This window comes from Myotis davidii, unplaced genomic scaffold (genome assembly GCF_000327345.1).
Source record: "Myotis davidii unplaced genomic scaffold, ASM32734v1 scaffold608, whole genome shotgun sequence".
In the NCBI taxonomy this organism is placed as follows: Eukaryota; Metazoa; Chordata; class Mammalia; order Chiroptera; family Vespertilionidae; genus Myotis; species Myotis davidii.
In genome coordinates this window covers 2,717,163-2,731,512 of record NW_006300025.1, presented here as the reverse complement: position 1 = coordinate 2,731,512, position 14,350 = coordinate 2,717,163, and the positions used below count along the sequence as shown (strand labels likewise).

Below are 14,350 nucleotides of genomic sequence, written 5' to 3'. Positions count from 1 at the left end.
GCTCCCCAACCCCCTGATGGGCCCTGCTCTGTGCATGACAGGGGGCAGTACTCCAACCCCCAGATTGGCCCTGCTCTGTGCGTGACAGGGGTGGCGCCCCACCCTCCCATCCCCATCGACCCTGCCTTGAGTGTGACACGGGGCGGTTCCCCAACCCCCCAATCGGCCCTACCCTGAGCATGACCTAGGGTGGCATTGCAACCTCCCAATCCGCCCTGCTCTGTGCATGACAGAGGGCGGCACTCCAACTCCCCAATCGGCCCTGCTCTGAGCCCGACCAGGGGTTGCACCTAGGGATTAGGCCTGCCCTCTGCCACCCGGGAGCAGGCCTAAGCCAGCAGGTCATTATCTCCCGAGGGGTCCCAGACTGCGAGAGGGCACAGGCCGTGCTGAGGGACCCCCCTCCCCCCGAGTTGCATAAATTTTTGTGCACCAGGCCTCTAATAGGTAGATATAAAAGGCTAAGTGACTGACCACGCTGGTAGGTATGATGCACACTGACCACCAGGGAGCAGAAGCTCAATATAGGGGCTGCTGAGCGACAGCAACTTTGCAGAGTGACCTCTCGCACTCCGGGACCCCTCAGGGGATGTCGGAGAGCTGGTTTGGGCCCGATTCCTGCAGGCCAGGCTAAGGGACCCCACCTGCTAGAGGGACCCTACGCACTCCACAGATGCCCTTCGAGCCCCGGCACCGCCCCAGTTGCAGCCAGCTGGGGAGGGACCACGGGAGGTTGGCTCCAGGCCGTGTCTGGCCTGTCTCACCCAGTCCTGCCCCACTGGCCACCTTCTAATTAATTTCCTTTCAGTGTGCATGAATCTGTGCACCAGGCTTCTAGTAAGACTATAAAATGAGAAGAGGATAGGGTTTCTAGCCACATAAATAATACAACTTTTGGTTACCAGATAACTGCATTTGATGAACTTTATGAAGTATGCCATGAATTATCTGTTTTAGAGTATAAAGAAATTAAGTCCACAAGAGACATAATTTTTGGTGCTCAATTGAAGATTGGTAGAAGTTTAACAAGTGGAACAACGGACAGTTAGAAGAGAGGTGGACTTAGCAAGGCTGTGTTATGTGCTTCTTCTGGCCGTACCACCCCCTGTGTTGAGTTAAGATGTGGGAAAGAGCCATAAGAAGGCTAGAGATCTGGTCTGACCTTCTTCCTCTAGAATGTGGGATTTTTTTAAACCATTAATTTTGTTGTTCCTACTTATTAGTTATCCTCATTGAGTTATGTATGGAATACTGTGACATTACCAAAACGACCTAGTCAAAACACATTTTCTTGTTAGAAACAAGTATATTACAGTATCAGTTGTTATGGGCAATAAAAGAAAATATCAGCAATTGTGCAGTAATTCTTTATATCTAAAGTTTTCCTTTTGCTTGCATGTAAGACACCTGTGATTTTAACCTTCTGTAGTGGGTTTCTTAATTTCTCAAGAGTTTCCAGGATGCAATTTCTCTTACATAAGAATAAAATGAGTAAGTATCCTTTTTAGTATAGGATTAATAGAAAAAGGATAATGTTATTTTTAGTAATTTTCTCTTTAATTTGATCTGTTTTGTCTTCCTAGACTTTTGAAGATAACATAAGGAAAAACAGGACTGTGATTAGTAACTGGATAAAATACGCACAATGGGAAGAGAGTCTAAAGGAGATTCAAAGGTAAAATTGTTGAGCATGTAATTTTTTTTCAGTTTTATTTATTTTTTCTTTTATTTTCTTTATTAATTAAGGTATTACATATGTGTCCTTATTCCCCCCTTGCTCATGCCCTCAACCCCATAGTGTCTGTGTCCATTGGTTATGCTTATATGCATACATACAAGTCCTTTGGTTGATCTCTCCCCTTCACCCCCACCCTTCCCCACCTTCCCTCTGAGATTTGATGGTCTGATCAGTGCTGTAATTTTATACATAAAGATGTCATAAGTTAATAGATACAAAAAAATAGAAAAAGTTAAAGTACGAGTAGAAGATTGTGTCTTTGTTAGTAATTTTCAGTTTCTTTCATAGAACCTGGGATTCCTTTGAGGGCTTCAGGGGCCCTGTGGTAGGCTAGTGCTGGGGGGAGCAAAGCAGGAGGCTGTACAGGTGGGTCTCTCCACCAGCACACACCCTGTAGCCAGAGAAGTGTAGTTTCATCTGCTTTCTCTATATTGGGATTTTTTTAAATCTTTATTGTTGAGATTATTACAGATGTGCCTCTTTCCCCCCTCCCCCCGCCATCACCCCCCTCTACCCAGTTCCTGCCCCACTCTAGGCCTTAGACACCCTATTACCTGTATCCTTAGATAATGCATATAAGATCTTTGTTTAATCTCTTCCCATCCCCCTTTCCTCTGAGAATCATCATCTGTTCCATTTCCATGCCTCTGATTCTATTTTATTCACCAGTTTATTCTGTTCTTTAGATTTCTTATTTATTTTGATTTTTAGATTCAATTGTTGATAGGTTTGTATTTGTTGCCATTTTGTTCATATTTTTTATCTTTTTTTTTTCTTCTTCCTCTTCTTAAAGAATACCCTTCAACATTCCATGTAATAGTAGTTTGGTGGTGATGAACTCCTTTAGCTCCTTCTTGTCTGTGGAGTTCTTTATCTGACCTTCCATTCTAAATGTTAGCTTTGGCGAGTAGAGTAATCTTGGTTGTAGGTCCTTGCTATTCATCACTTTGAATATTTCTTACCACTCCCTTCTGGCCTGCATAGTTTCCGTTGAGAAATCAGCTGACAGTTGTATGGGTACTCCCTTGTAGGTAACTAACTGCTTTTTTCTTGCTGCTTTTAAGATTCTCTCTTTGTCTTTAGCCCTTGGCATTTTAATTATGATGTGTCTTGGTGTGGTCCTCTTTGTGTTCCTCTTGTTTGGGACTCTTTGTGCTTCCTGGACTTTTAAGTCTATTTTTTTCACCAGGTACGGGAAGTTTTCTGTCATTATTTCTTCAAATATATAGTGGGATTTTTTAAAATAAAAATTGTTTCATTGAAAACCAGTGGCCAATAAGATTAAAATCATGACCTGTTGTTCAGTCTTTCTGCACTCTCCCAGCATACCCCCTGCCCCATTGTGCCTGCCTAGTTGCCATTACCTGAACATATCACGTCTTTTTTTTTAATCCTCACCCAAGGATATTTTTCCACTGATTTGTCTTTTTTAGAGAGAGAGAGAAACACCGATGTGAGAGAAACACATCAATTGGTTGCTTCCCACACAAGCCCTGCCCAAAGTCTGGGATTGATCCTGCAACTGAGTTACACGCCCTTGACCAGAATCAAACCCAGGACCCTTCAATCCACTGGCCAGTGCTCTATCCTGAGCCAAACTGGCATGAGCTGGGGCTCACGTCTCCTGACTGTTCTCTCTGCCTAGAATGAGTACCCCTCCCCACCCACTTTCCTCAAGTTCCAAATTAGTTTTCAGTTCTGGAGTAATATGCTTAGCCTTTTACACAAGAAATTTTTATTTCTTTTCCTTTGCTTCTTTGTACAGATCTTGACTATGATGTTTATCGCATTGCATTGTAATTACATGCAAAGACTTTAAGTCTTTTTAAGGTTTCTGAGAATAGCATCATAGCTTTTCACCTTTTTATGCCTAGAAAATGACTCATGATGGACACCTGATAAAATGGCAGGGCACTGCAAATGGTTTGAAATAGTTGCTATGTTGATGTATGTACTGCTTTTAATGCCCCCCAATTCTTGCTTCTTAAGGGCTCGATCCATATACGAACGTGCTTTAGATGTGGACTATCGAAATATTACACTCTGGCTGAAATATGCGGAAATGGAAATGAAGAATCGCCAGGTCAACCATGCCCGAAATATCTGGGACCGGGCCATAACAACTCTGCCCCGAGTCAACCAGTTCTGGTAAGTTTCTTATCTAATGAAATGGCTTTTTGTAGACTAGAAAAGTTCCACATTTGCATACTTATTTCATTTACATAGTTGGAATCATATAGATGTATTTAATTTTATACATGTTAAGTATGTATAAGTGTTTTTGAATGTCTTATAATCTATCTTACCTAAGAATAGATAAACATGTAAATTGACCGTACCTTCGCTATGCTACCCAGCCATCAGGAGAGTATGCAAATTAACCTAACAAAGATGGCAGTTAATTTGCATACGTAGGCTCCAAGCGGTGGAGTGAAGCCTGATGGTCCCGGGGTTGGCGGAGCAGCGAAAGCCTCATGGCTCCAGGGCCGGCTCTGCCTGGAGCCCAGCCAGAGCAAAGGCCTGGTTGCCGGGTGCCAGAGGAAAACCAGTGCCAGCAGCCAGGGGAAAGGAAGGCCTATTGCACAAATGTCTTCATGCAACAGGCCTCTAGTCTATTATATAAAAGGCTAAGTGACTGGTCAACTGGCCGGTAGGTATGACATGCACTGACCACCAAGAGGCAGACGCTCATCGCAGGAGCTGCTGAGCGACAACAACTTTGCAGAGTGCCCTCTCGCACTGCAGGACCCCTCAGGGGATGTTGGACTGCTGGTTTCAGCCCAATCCCCACAGGCCAGGCCGAGGGACCCCACAGATGCACGAATCCATGCACCGGACCTCTGTCTATTATAATCATGTATAATAGGTGTGTAATCAAAACTAAAATTTTGATTGCAGTCTTTTATGTATAAGAAAATTCTTGTTGAACTAAGCAATTTTTAAGAAAAATATATTTCTAATGGTTCATTCTTTTCAGACTTACATATATATATATATATTTTAAGTATATTTTTATTGATTTCAAAGAGAGGGAAGGAGAGAGAATGATACATCAGTGATGAGAGAGAATCATTGATTGGCTGCCTCCTGCACTCCACACACTGGGGATCAAGCCTGCAATTCAGGCATGTGCCCTGACCGAGAATTGAACTGTGACCTCCTGCTTCATAGGTCAACACTCAACCACTGAGCAATGCCAGCTGGACCAGACTTATATTTTAATAAGAAAACATATTTAATTTAACCTTTAGGGAAGATAAAGTCTTAAATCTTCTTCACATTTAACAACGTTAAAACTAGAAATTGCCAAAGAACATTTCTTCCCTAAGTTATTTAAAATATTTTTTTATTTTTTAATTACAGTTGACATAAAATATTATATTAGTTTCAGTTATACATTCCAGTGAAGAGACATTACATAACTTAATATATGATCATTCCAATAAATCCTGCAATATAAATCCCCATTTAGCACCACAACCTCGTTATTAGAATATCATTGTCTATTCCCTATGCTGTACTTTACATCCCCATGACTATTTTTGTAACTGCCAATTTGTACTTCTTAATCCCTTCCCCTTTTTCACCTGGCCCCCCAAATTCTCTTTCTTCTGGCAACTGTCAAAATGTTCTCTGTATCTATGAGTCTGTTCTGATTGTTCATTTATTTTTTTCTTTATATTCTGCATTTAAGTGAAATCATGTAGTATTTGTCTTTGTTTGACTTATTTCACTCAGCACCATCCCCTCTAGGTTCATCCATGTTGAGTTCATAAATGACAGGATTTCATTCTTTTTTATGGCTGTGAGTTATATTACATTGTATAGATGCACCACTTCTTTATCCATTCATCTGTTGATAGACAATTAGGTTGCTTCCATATCTTGGATACTATAAATAATGTAGCAAGAAACATACAGATGCATGTCTTTTTGAGTTAGTGTTTTGGGTTTCTTCAGATAAACACCCAGAGGTAGAATTGCTAGGTCCTATTTTCTCTCTTATTACAGCCTTTGTTTTAAGGTCTATTTTGTCTGGTATAAGTATTGCAACCCCAGCTTTTCTTTTTTTCATTTCCACTTTTATGAAATACCTTTTTCCATCCTTCTACTTTCAGTCTATGTGTGTCTTTCGATCTGAAGTGAGTCTCTTGTAGACAGCAGCATATCTGTGGATCTTGTTCTCTCATCCATTCAGCAACCGAAGTCATTTTGACCATGACAGATAACTTCGGATGATTTTATTAAAGGTACAAATACACGTACATGGAGGAGATGCTGGGAAATGTGGCTGGTGCCCGGCAGGTGTTTGAGCGCTGGATGGAATGGCAGCCTGAGGAGCAAGCCTGGCACTCCTACATTAACTTTGAGCTGCGATACAAAGAAGTGGATCGGGCCCGCACCATTTATGAGAGATATATCCTTTGGATGAAGTCTGAGTGATGCCATTATTGTCTTGGTCCTGCTCCTGTGGAAATGTCATCGTGGTCAGGACACATCATTAATGTTGGCCTAGAAGTCAAGGATGCAAATTTCATCTTCATAAGCTACATATAAATTTTCTAGGGACATAGGTTGGTCAGGAAAAAAGTCTGTGGTCTGGGTAATTGTTTGAGTTTTTTTCCATTGAGATTTAGGATTTGTTTATATTTTGACAACAATGCAATGGTTCCTTTTGGAAGATGACACACTAAGGCCCTGGCTGCTATAGCCAGTCCTATTTTTCTAGGATTAAAGTTTAAGGTTATTAGCACCATTATTGGAGTCCATCCAAAGGATTACCAATTACTAATGATATGATTGCAATGAGTCAGTTAATTTATTTGAGACTTGGTGTCCTCATCTTTAAAAGAGAATAAAGGTTTGTACTACGGGGTGGTTGTAAAGATTAAATGACAACATGTGAAAGCACTCTTAGCAGCTGAAATAGTTGATCCTCATTATGCACTGTTACCATAGTTATGACTTCTACTTGCTAAAATTTATTTGTAACCCCAAAGTCAGTATTTGTGGCGCTTTCAGTCATTTGCAAGCATAGAGTGATGAAAAATTTGAGTCACCCAAGGCATATGGCCCCACCTTAGGCAACATTCTGCCTTCTTGTCTCTGCTCTGATACAGAGATGATCAGAGGATGGACACTGGAGACAGGATAAGGCAGTGACTCTCTATGAGATATGTATATAAATACATACATACATGTTTACCCTAGCAGCAATGATTTGGTATTCGCTAACTAAGAAATTACAGTGACTTCATAGGATATAACTAACACAAATAATGAGAATCAACTATTGTGCAATTTAAGCTCTCAATTACCTCTACTGTTTTTAATATTAGTTTAACAAAAGCTTTTAATATCATTTCCTTTGTGTCAGGCATTGCTCTCTAAGCACTTTACAAATATTGTTATTTAATCCTCATGACAACCCTGTGATACAGGAACTACTTCATTCTACAGATGTGGAAACTGAGGGATGAGAGATTAAGTAGCTTGATCAGGGTCTCTGAGGTAGTGATGTAGGTAGGACTTGAACCCAGTAGCAGATTCAGAGCCAATGCTCTGAACATCATTGCCTTATTTGAAGTGTTACTAATGGAAACAAATGGTTTTCTCAAGGAAGGTAGATTAAAAATAGGTATATAGATCCTATTAAGAAATAAAATTGTAGCCAAAGCCGGTTTGGCTCAGTGGATGGAGCATCGGCCTGCGGACTGAAGGGTCCCAGGTTCGATTCCGGTCAAGGGCATGTACCTGGGTTGCGGGCACATCCCCAGTGGGAGATGTGCAGGAGGCAGCTGATCGATGTTTCTCTCTCATCGATGTTTCTAGCTCTCTGTCTCTCTCCCTTCTTCTCTGTGGAAAATCAATAAAATATATTTAAAAAAAAAAAAAAGAAATAAAATTGTAATTTAAAACTTTCTCTTTTAGCTCTAGGTAGCCGTTTTCTTTCTGTGACTTGTTTTTTCTCCATCATTAATGCAAACACTAATGCTATTGAGCATTTAGTATAATAGATGCCATGTATTAAGCATGCTCTTTTGGCCAGAAACAGCTAAGAGATTTACATACATTTTCTCATTTAAAGACAGCAGTCATCCAGTGTGGTCAGTATTGTTTTTAATACTGTGTTTACAGATGATAAAACTGAGGCTCAGACATGTTAAATGACTTGTTCAGGTCACATTGCTAATTACTAGGGTTCACCTTTGATGCCTCTAGACTCCTGTTTGTACCATTACCAACAATGTGTCCCAATACTAAAATACTGACTAAGCACTGGAGGCAGACACAGCTCCCTCACACAGGTCACAGTCTAGTGATTGTCCACCTTTGTACGTGTTTTATCATCCCCGTAGGCGTAGTGTGTTTCGTTGTGGATTTGGGTTTTGTTTGTTCTTTAAGCCACGTTGTCTTGCTGGTATTTCTTTAATTCCTCTGCACTTGTACTTGTGCACCCTGATGTTAAGAACTGGATCAAGTATGCCCGCTTTGAGGAAAAACATGGTTATTTTGCCCATGCACGAAAAGTGTACGAGAGAGCTGTGGAATTCTTTGGAGATGAACATATGGATGAACGCCTTTATGTTGCCTTTGCCAAATTTGAAGAAAATCAGAAAGAAGTAAGTAAACTTCACTCAGTTACATTGCAAAACAGCTTAGAAAACATGACTTCTTGTCACATCAAGTTTATTTCCATGTTTTTATGCACTTACTGGAGAAAATGTTTTCAAAATGTACATTTGTGGCTAAGTTGCATATTGGGAGCTGAGTGATTATAGATTGTATCATAACTATCTTAATTTTGTTGGTCTGTGCTTGACATATAAGCCTTTAAGTCTGGAGTGAGAATATTAACTATAATCTGAGAATGAGTCACTTGGTATCTTGATTAGAAGGCTTTACAAATCCTAAACCTGGGAAACAACCCAGAGCCTTCAGAACAGAGAATATAATTTTTCATGAAAACAGATTGTCCCACAGTCAGTTCTTCCAGAGTATGTACGGAAAATAAACCATTTATTTATTTACTTATTGTTGACAGTATTACAGATGTCCTACCCCCTCCCCCATTCCCCTTTACTCCTCCCACCCATCCCCTCCCTGAATGCAGGCCCTTAGGTCATATTAGGGAATTCAAATTCTATTATAAGGGCAGCCGGAAGTATTGAAGGGTTTTAGTAGGAGAAAACCATGGTAGGATATAATTTATATTGCAAGGAGTGCCCCTAGCTAACTTACAGAGATTGTATTAGGGGGAGGGTAGCAAAAGTAGAGGAGACTTGAAATGATCCAGGGAAGAAATGGAGATGGTTTGGCAGTGGGGTGGGGGGAAGTGAAGGGCTGTGTTGAAGAGGTAGAAATGGCGAGGCTTGAAACAGTGAGAGGACTCATGGAGGGTTCTAGGGAATTTTAGCTTCAGCAACTGTGTAGCAGTAGGTATTGCTTAATCAAGATTGGGAAGACTTGGGTTTGGTGGGGAGAAACAGGAGGTCAGTTTCAGACCTTTTAGTTTGAGATACACAGATGACATCCAGCTTTAAATGTGGAGCTCAAAGGAAAGCGTCAGTCCTTCCTGACTGAAAGATCTCATTGAAAGGGAGAAGAAAAATCTCATTTTTGACATTGTGAGGCCTTAAAATCTAATTTATAAGTAATGTTTTATGTCATAACTACTTTCCTAATCATGACTAGAATGAGAATGTTATGTGGGGGCAGATAAAATCATCTTGTCTGCTTTCAGTTTGAAAGGGTACGAGTCATATACAAGTATGCCCTGGATAGAATTTCAAAACAAGAGGCCCAAGAGCTCTTTAAAAATTATACCATCTTTGAGAAGAAGTTTGGAGATAGGCGGGGTATTGAAGACATCATTGTGAGCAAACGGAGATTCCAATATGAAGAAGAAGTGAAGGTGAGTGCTGGTGTATATGCTTAATTCTGCAAGTAAGTAAGGTGTGCCAGTCAATACTAGCTATAATAAAATGAATAAGCGAGTTAGGGCTACCAGTCATTACGCTCTTGATGTGTCTGCAGTAAATGGACAGCTATTTCAGACAGATCAGGTAATTGAGGCTGATAAAAAAGGTGAGCAAACAACACCTGGACTTGCTCTGCCACTCACAGGTTGAAAGTCACTTTGATTGCTGATTGTGTGCTGTAGAAATTGAGCAAGATAAATCTGGAATCCATTTGTGCTTTTAAAAATATACATATTTTTATTGATTTCAGAGAGGAAAGGAGGAGAGAGAGAAAAACATCAGTGATGAGAGAGGATCATTGATTAGCTGCCTCATGCACTCCCCCCACTGGGGATCGAGCCCACAACCCGGACATGTGCCCTGACTGGAAATTAACCATGACCTCCTGGTTCATAGGCTGACACTCAGCCAGAGTCACACTGGCCAGGCATTTGAGCTTATTTTTTAAAAAATTAAGCAGAGTCAGGGACTGATAAAAAACAACCACAAAAACACCAGTTTTTATACATTACCTTTTAGTTTAACTGTTTGAATGTAAGATGTACTGTAGATATGGGTTGTTTTTTTTTATCATCTCTTTACCTGTAATGGACTATTTTGATTTGAATTTAAAGACAGTAGCATTTCAAGATACCTACCAAAGATGTAAGTCTAGTGTTAAATGAGGTCAGCAAGATATGTTAAAGGTAAATGACTATTAATTGAAAAATCAGGTTTCATAATTGTGAGCATGGTTTAATTCTATTGTAATTTTAAATCCAGATGTAAGGACATATAGTCACATATATAAACAAATACATTTGCAAAAATAGGCATCGAATTATTGAATAATTGTCTTGGCGGTGGTTATACAAGGAGCCTTGCTGTGGGACACCTGGCTAATCATCTGTCCTCTATACGGTAGTTTCCCCCACCCCCTCTGAAGTTTCGCTTTCCACTGTCTTAATTACCCACAGTCAACCATGGTCCAAAAATATTAAGTGGGAAATTCCAGAAATAAATAATTCACAAGTTTTAAATTGTGCCTTATTCTGCCTAGTGTGATGATATCTCAAGCCATCCCGCTCCGTTCTGCCTGGAACATGAATGATCCTTTTGTTCAGAGTCTCCACACTGTGCACTACCCACCTGTTAGTCAGTTAGTAGCAGTCTGGGTTATCAGATAACTATCACAGTAACACAGTGCTTGTGTTCAGGTAGCCCTTATTTTACTTAGTAATTGCCCGAAAGCGCAAGAGTAGTTTACCTTTTATCATAGATATGTATGTATAGGAAAAAACTGTGTGTGTGTGTGTATGTGTATATATATATTATATGGTTCAGTACTATCTAGGGTTTTGGGCATCCACTGGGGTCTTGGAACATATCCCCCACAGATAAGGGGGGACTACTGATTTTTATATATTTTTTCTATTTATAAAATCTCAGTAATGATATGTTTTTAAATGCCATAGCATGTAAAATCTAGAGAAAAAGTTGCTAAAATATAGAAGGTGAGTTTGGTGCTCTCTTTTAGCTCACACAATCCAGCAAATACGGCTTTTGGTTTTGTTTTTATTTATTAAATTTACTGTCTTTCTAGGCTAATCCACACAATTATGATGCCTGGTTTGATTACCTGCGGTTGGTGGAAAGTGATGCAGAAGCAGAAACGGTACGAGAAGTCTATGAAAGAGCTATTGCCAATGTCCCACCCATTCAGGAGAAGAGACATTGGAAGCGTTACATCTATCTTTGGGTCAACTATGCACTCTATGAAGAACTGGAGGCAAAGGTAAGGATGTGGAATTATGTGTCAACTACTAGTGATTTCCTCACCACGGTGCTTAAAGCTTGCTTTTGTAGGCAGTTACAGATATTTACAATCGTTGAAGCAGAGGAATTCAGTTTTAGATTCTAATAGGCCTTATAATTCTAATAGTCATATAATTATATATTCTCTCTCTAACATTTTTAATTCTCTATCTGTTGTGGGTACAGGTGAGGTGTGTTTCTTGTTTTGTTGTGTTTTGTTTTTTAAACCTTGAGGCACAATGTGATTATCACTTGGAACTTGAGAGGGAACAATGAACCAGCCCTTAGTTGAATTATACATAGTTTCCTGGGCTTTCTCATAAATAGGGATCATGGCTAGATTGCACATCCTTGCTTTTGTAAAGACCAAGAGGGATTTTCAGAAGTTGGTCATGTATAAGTTAAGAGACAAAGATCAATTTTATGCTGTTGATCTGAGACTGTGAAGCATTTTTGCGTCTGCTGTCAGGCTGAAAAGCCTTTCTGCAGAGACGCTTTCAGAATTTGACAGGGATGTTGTTTGACTCTTAAACCAAAGTTTGATGGCTACTTTTTAAAAAATATATTTTTATTGATTTCAGAGAGGAAGTGAGAGAAAGAAACATCAATGATGAAAGAGAATCATTGATTGGCTGCCCCTGCACGCCCCGTACTGGGGACCTAGCCCACAACCCAGTCATGTGCTCTGACCGGGAATTGAACCTTGACCTCCTGGTTAAACGCTCAACCAATGAGTCATGTCGGCTGGGTGGTAGTTCACACTTTTAATCATAAATTATAGATTTTTTACAGAGAGGAAGGGAGAGGGATAGAGAGTCAGAAACATCAATGAGAGAGAAACATCAATCAGCTGCCTCCTGCACACCTCCTTACTGGGGATGTGCCCGAATTGAACCTGGGACTTTTCAGTCCATAGACCAACGCTCTATCCACTGAGCCAAACCGGTTAGGGCTAATCATAAATTATAATCAGGGTTTGAAAATAGCAACTTGTGAAAAAATATGTCATGTTGGGAGTGTCCATTTTTTCACTAGTATTAATAAAATTAATAATATTAGTAATATTTTGTGAAAATTTCTTATCCTAATATAGGATCCTGAAAGGACAAGACAGGTGTATCAAGCCTCTTTGGAACTAATTCCTCATAAAAAGGTACATTTGCTCTTAGTGTTCTGTTTCAAAAGTTAAAACCCTGCTTCTGTTACTTGTGAAATAGTGCAGTGAAATATTTATTGATTGACTGTTTTCCTGTATAGGCACCATGAAAAACATAATAAGAATGAAATGTGCTCTTTGCCTCTGAAAATAGCTTATAATCCAGTTGAGAGGACAGCCTGTGACAAATGACTAAAACAGTAGAAATTCAGAGGATGGGTAATCTATAATAATAAAAGCGTAATATGCTAATTAGACTAGACAGCCGAACGACCTTCTGGACATCCTTCCTGATGAAGTCAGCTGCGGCTGGGGCCAAGGCAGAGGCGTTTAGGGGCGATCAGACAGGCAGGTGAGCAGTTAGGGGTGTCAGACAGGTGAGTGGTTAGGGGTGATGAGGCAGGCAAGCAGAGTGGTTAGGGCGATGAGGCAGACAGGCAGGGAGCGGTTAGGAGCCAGTGGTCCCAGATTGTGAGAGGGCTGTCCAACTGCCGGTTCAGGCCCAATCCCGCAGTGGGATCGGGCCTAAACTGGCAGTCGGACATCCCCCGAGAGGTGCCAGATTGCAGGGTGCAGGCCAGGCTGAGGGACCGCCCCCCCCCCCCCCCCCAATGCACCAGGTTTGTGCACCAGGCCTCTAGTTGGAATAGACTGAGTGGAAGGGGGAAGATGCACATCCAGAGAGTACACAGCATGTGCCAGACACAGGGAGCAGGTGTTTGTAGGTAACTGAGTGGATGTATGCATGCAAGGGTGAGCACAAGTGTATTCTGGAAGTGGGTGAGACATTATCTCTGCCATATTTCCCAGCACAAGAAATAAATGGAGATATTGACCGAGTTACCTGCTGGAATAGAGATGGTGGCATGCCCACAAAACAAAGCAGATTCTAAGTAGGGGCTGCAGGGCCATGTGATACTATACAGTATCTAGATTACTGGATGTTTTTGTTGTAAAAATATTGTCGTTTTTGCTTATAAACAAGAAAATACATCTGTCCTAGCTCTGAAATTTTAGGGAAATCTTAATTCAATTTAATTTAAATGAGTCTCTTAAGTTAGATGTTGTGCTTTTGTTTTCTAGTTCACATTTGCCAAAATGTGGCTACTATATGCACAATTTGAAATAAGACAGAAAAATTTACCATTTGCCCGAAGAGCTTTGGTAAGTAAAGAAAGGATCAAGACGCATCAAGTTCTGTGAGAAGGAAATTAAAGTCTTAGTGCTTATAAGTTGTACAGTTCCTATTAGAAATAGAAGTATGCCTTTAAACACTGAGACATGTTAGAGCACACATGTTCTTCGAAGGAAGATTGGGTGAGAATGCTTAAATTATTTTATTTCAACATTGGAAAGTTATAGCTAACAGTTACCAGATCTTTCCTCACACTGGAAAGATCTTCTCTTAGGTCAGATCTGGTCTTTAGTCTGATCCTGTGCAAAATTTTTGTTGTATTAAATGTACCTCCTCTTAACAGTTACCCTGAAATTTCTTTATAGGATCAAATACTCTATTTCTGCAGTTGTCCTCCGATAGGCTACTCTCACCCTGGCTGTGGACAGCAAAGTAGATTTCATTCTTTGACTACCTTTTTACTTCTGGGAGATTTTATACATCTGACACCCATATTTCCTAGGAAATGCTGAGGAACTGAATAAGCACCAAAATAGTGTCCATAT

General features: G+C 40.4%; 1 protein-coding gene across 2 annotated transcripts in view; it reads left to right on the top strand.

Moving 5' to 3' along the window:
* The window catches only part of CRNKL1 (crooked neck pre-mRNA splicing factor 1), a 30,040-nt gene that overhangs the window by 10,234 nt on the left and 5,456 nt on the right, over positions 1 to 14,350 (top strand). The window contains exons 3-10 of one of the 2 annotated variants that reach the window (XM_006776150.2): positions 1,584 to 1,675; positions 3,728 to 3,886; positions 5,989 to 6,155; positions 8,183 to 8,361; positions 9,483 to 9,653; positions 11,303 to 11,494; positions 12,608 to 12,667; positions 13,754 to 13,834. In XM_006776150.2, the coding sequence (XP_006776213.1) occupies positions 1,584 to 1,675; positions 3,728 to 3,886; positions 5,989 to 6,155; positions 8,183 to 8,361; positions 9,483 to 9,653; positions 11,303 to 11,494; positions 12,608 to 12,667; positions 13,754 to 13,834 (1,101 nt within the window). The remainder of the gene's footprint in view (positions 1 to 1,583; positions 1,676 to 3,727; positions 3,887 to 5,988; positions 6,156 to 8,182; positions 8,362 to 9,482; positions 9,654 to 11,302; positions 11,495 to 12,607; positions 12,668 to 13,753; positions 13,835 to 14,350) is intronic. The other variant, XM_015572034.1, reaches the window with a different exon arrangement.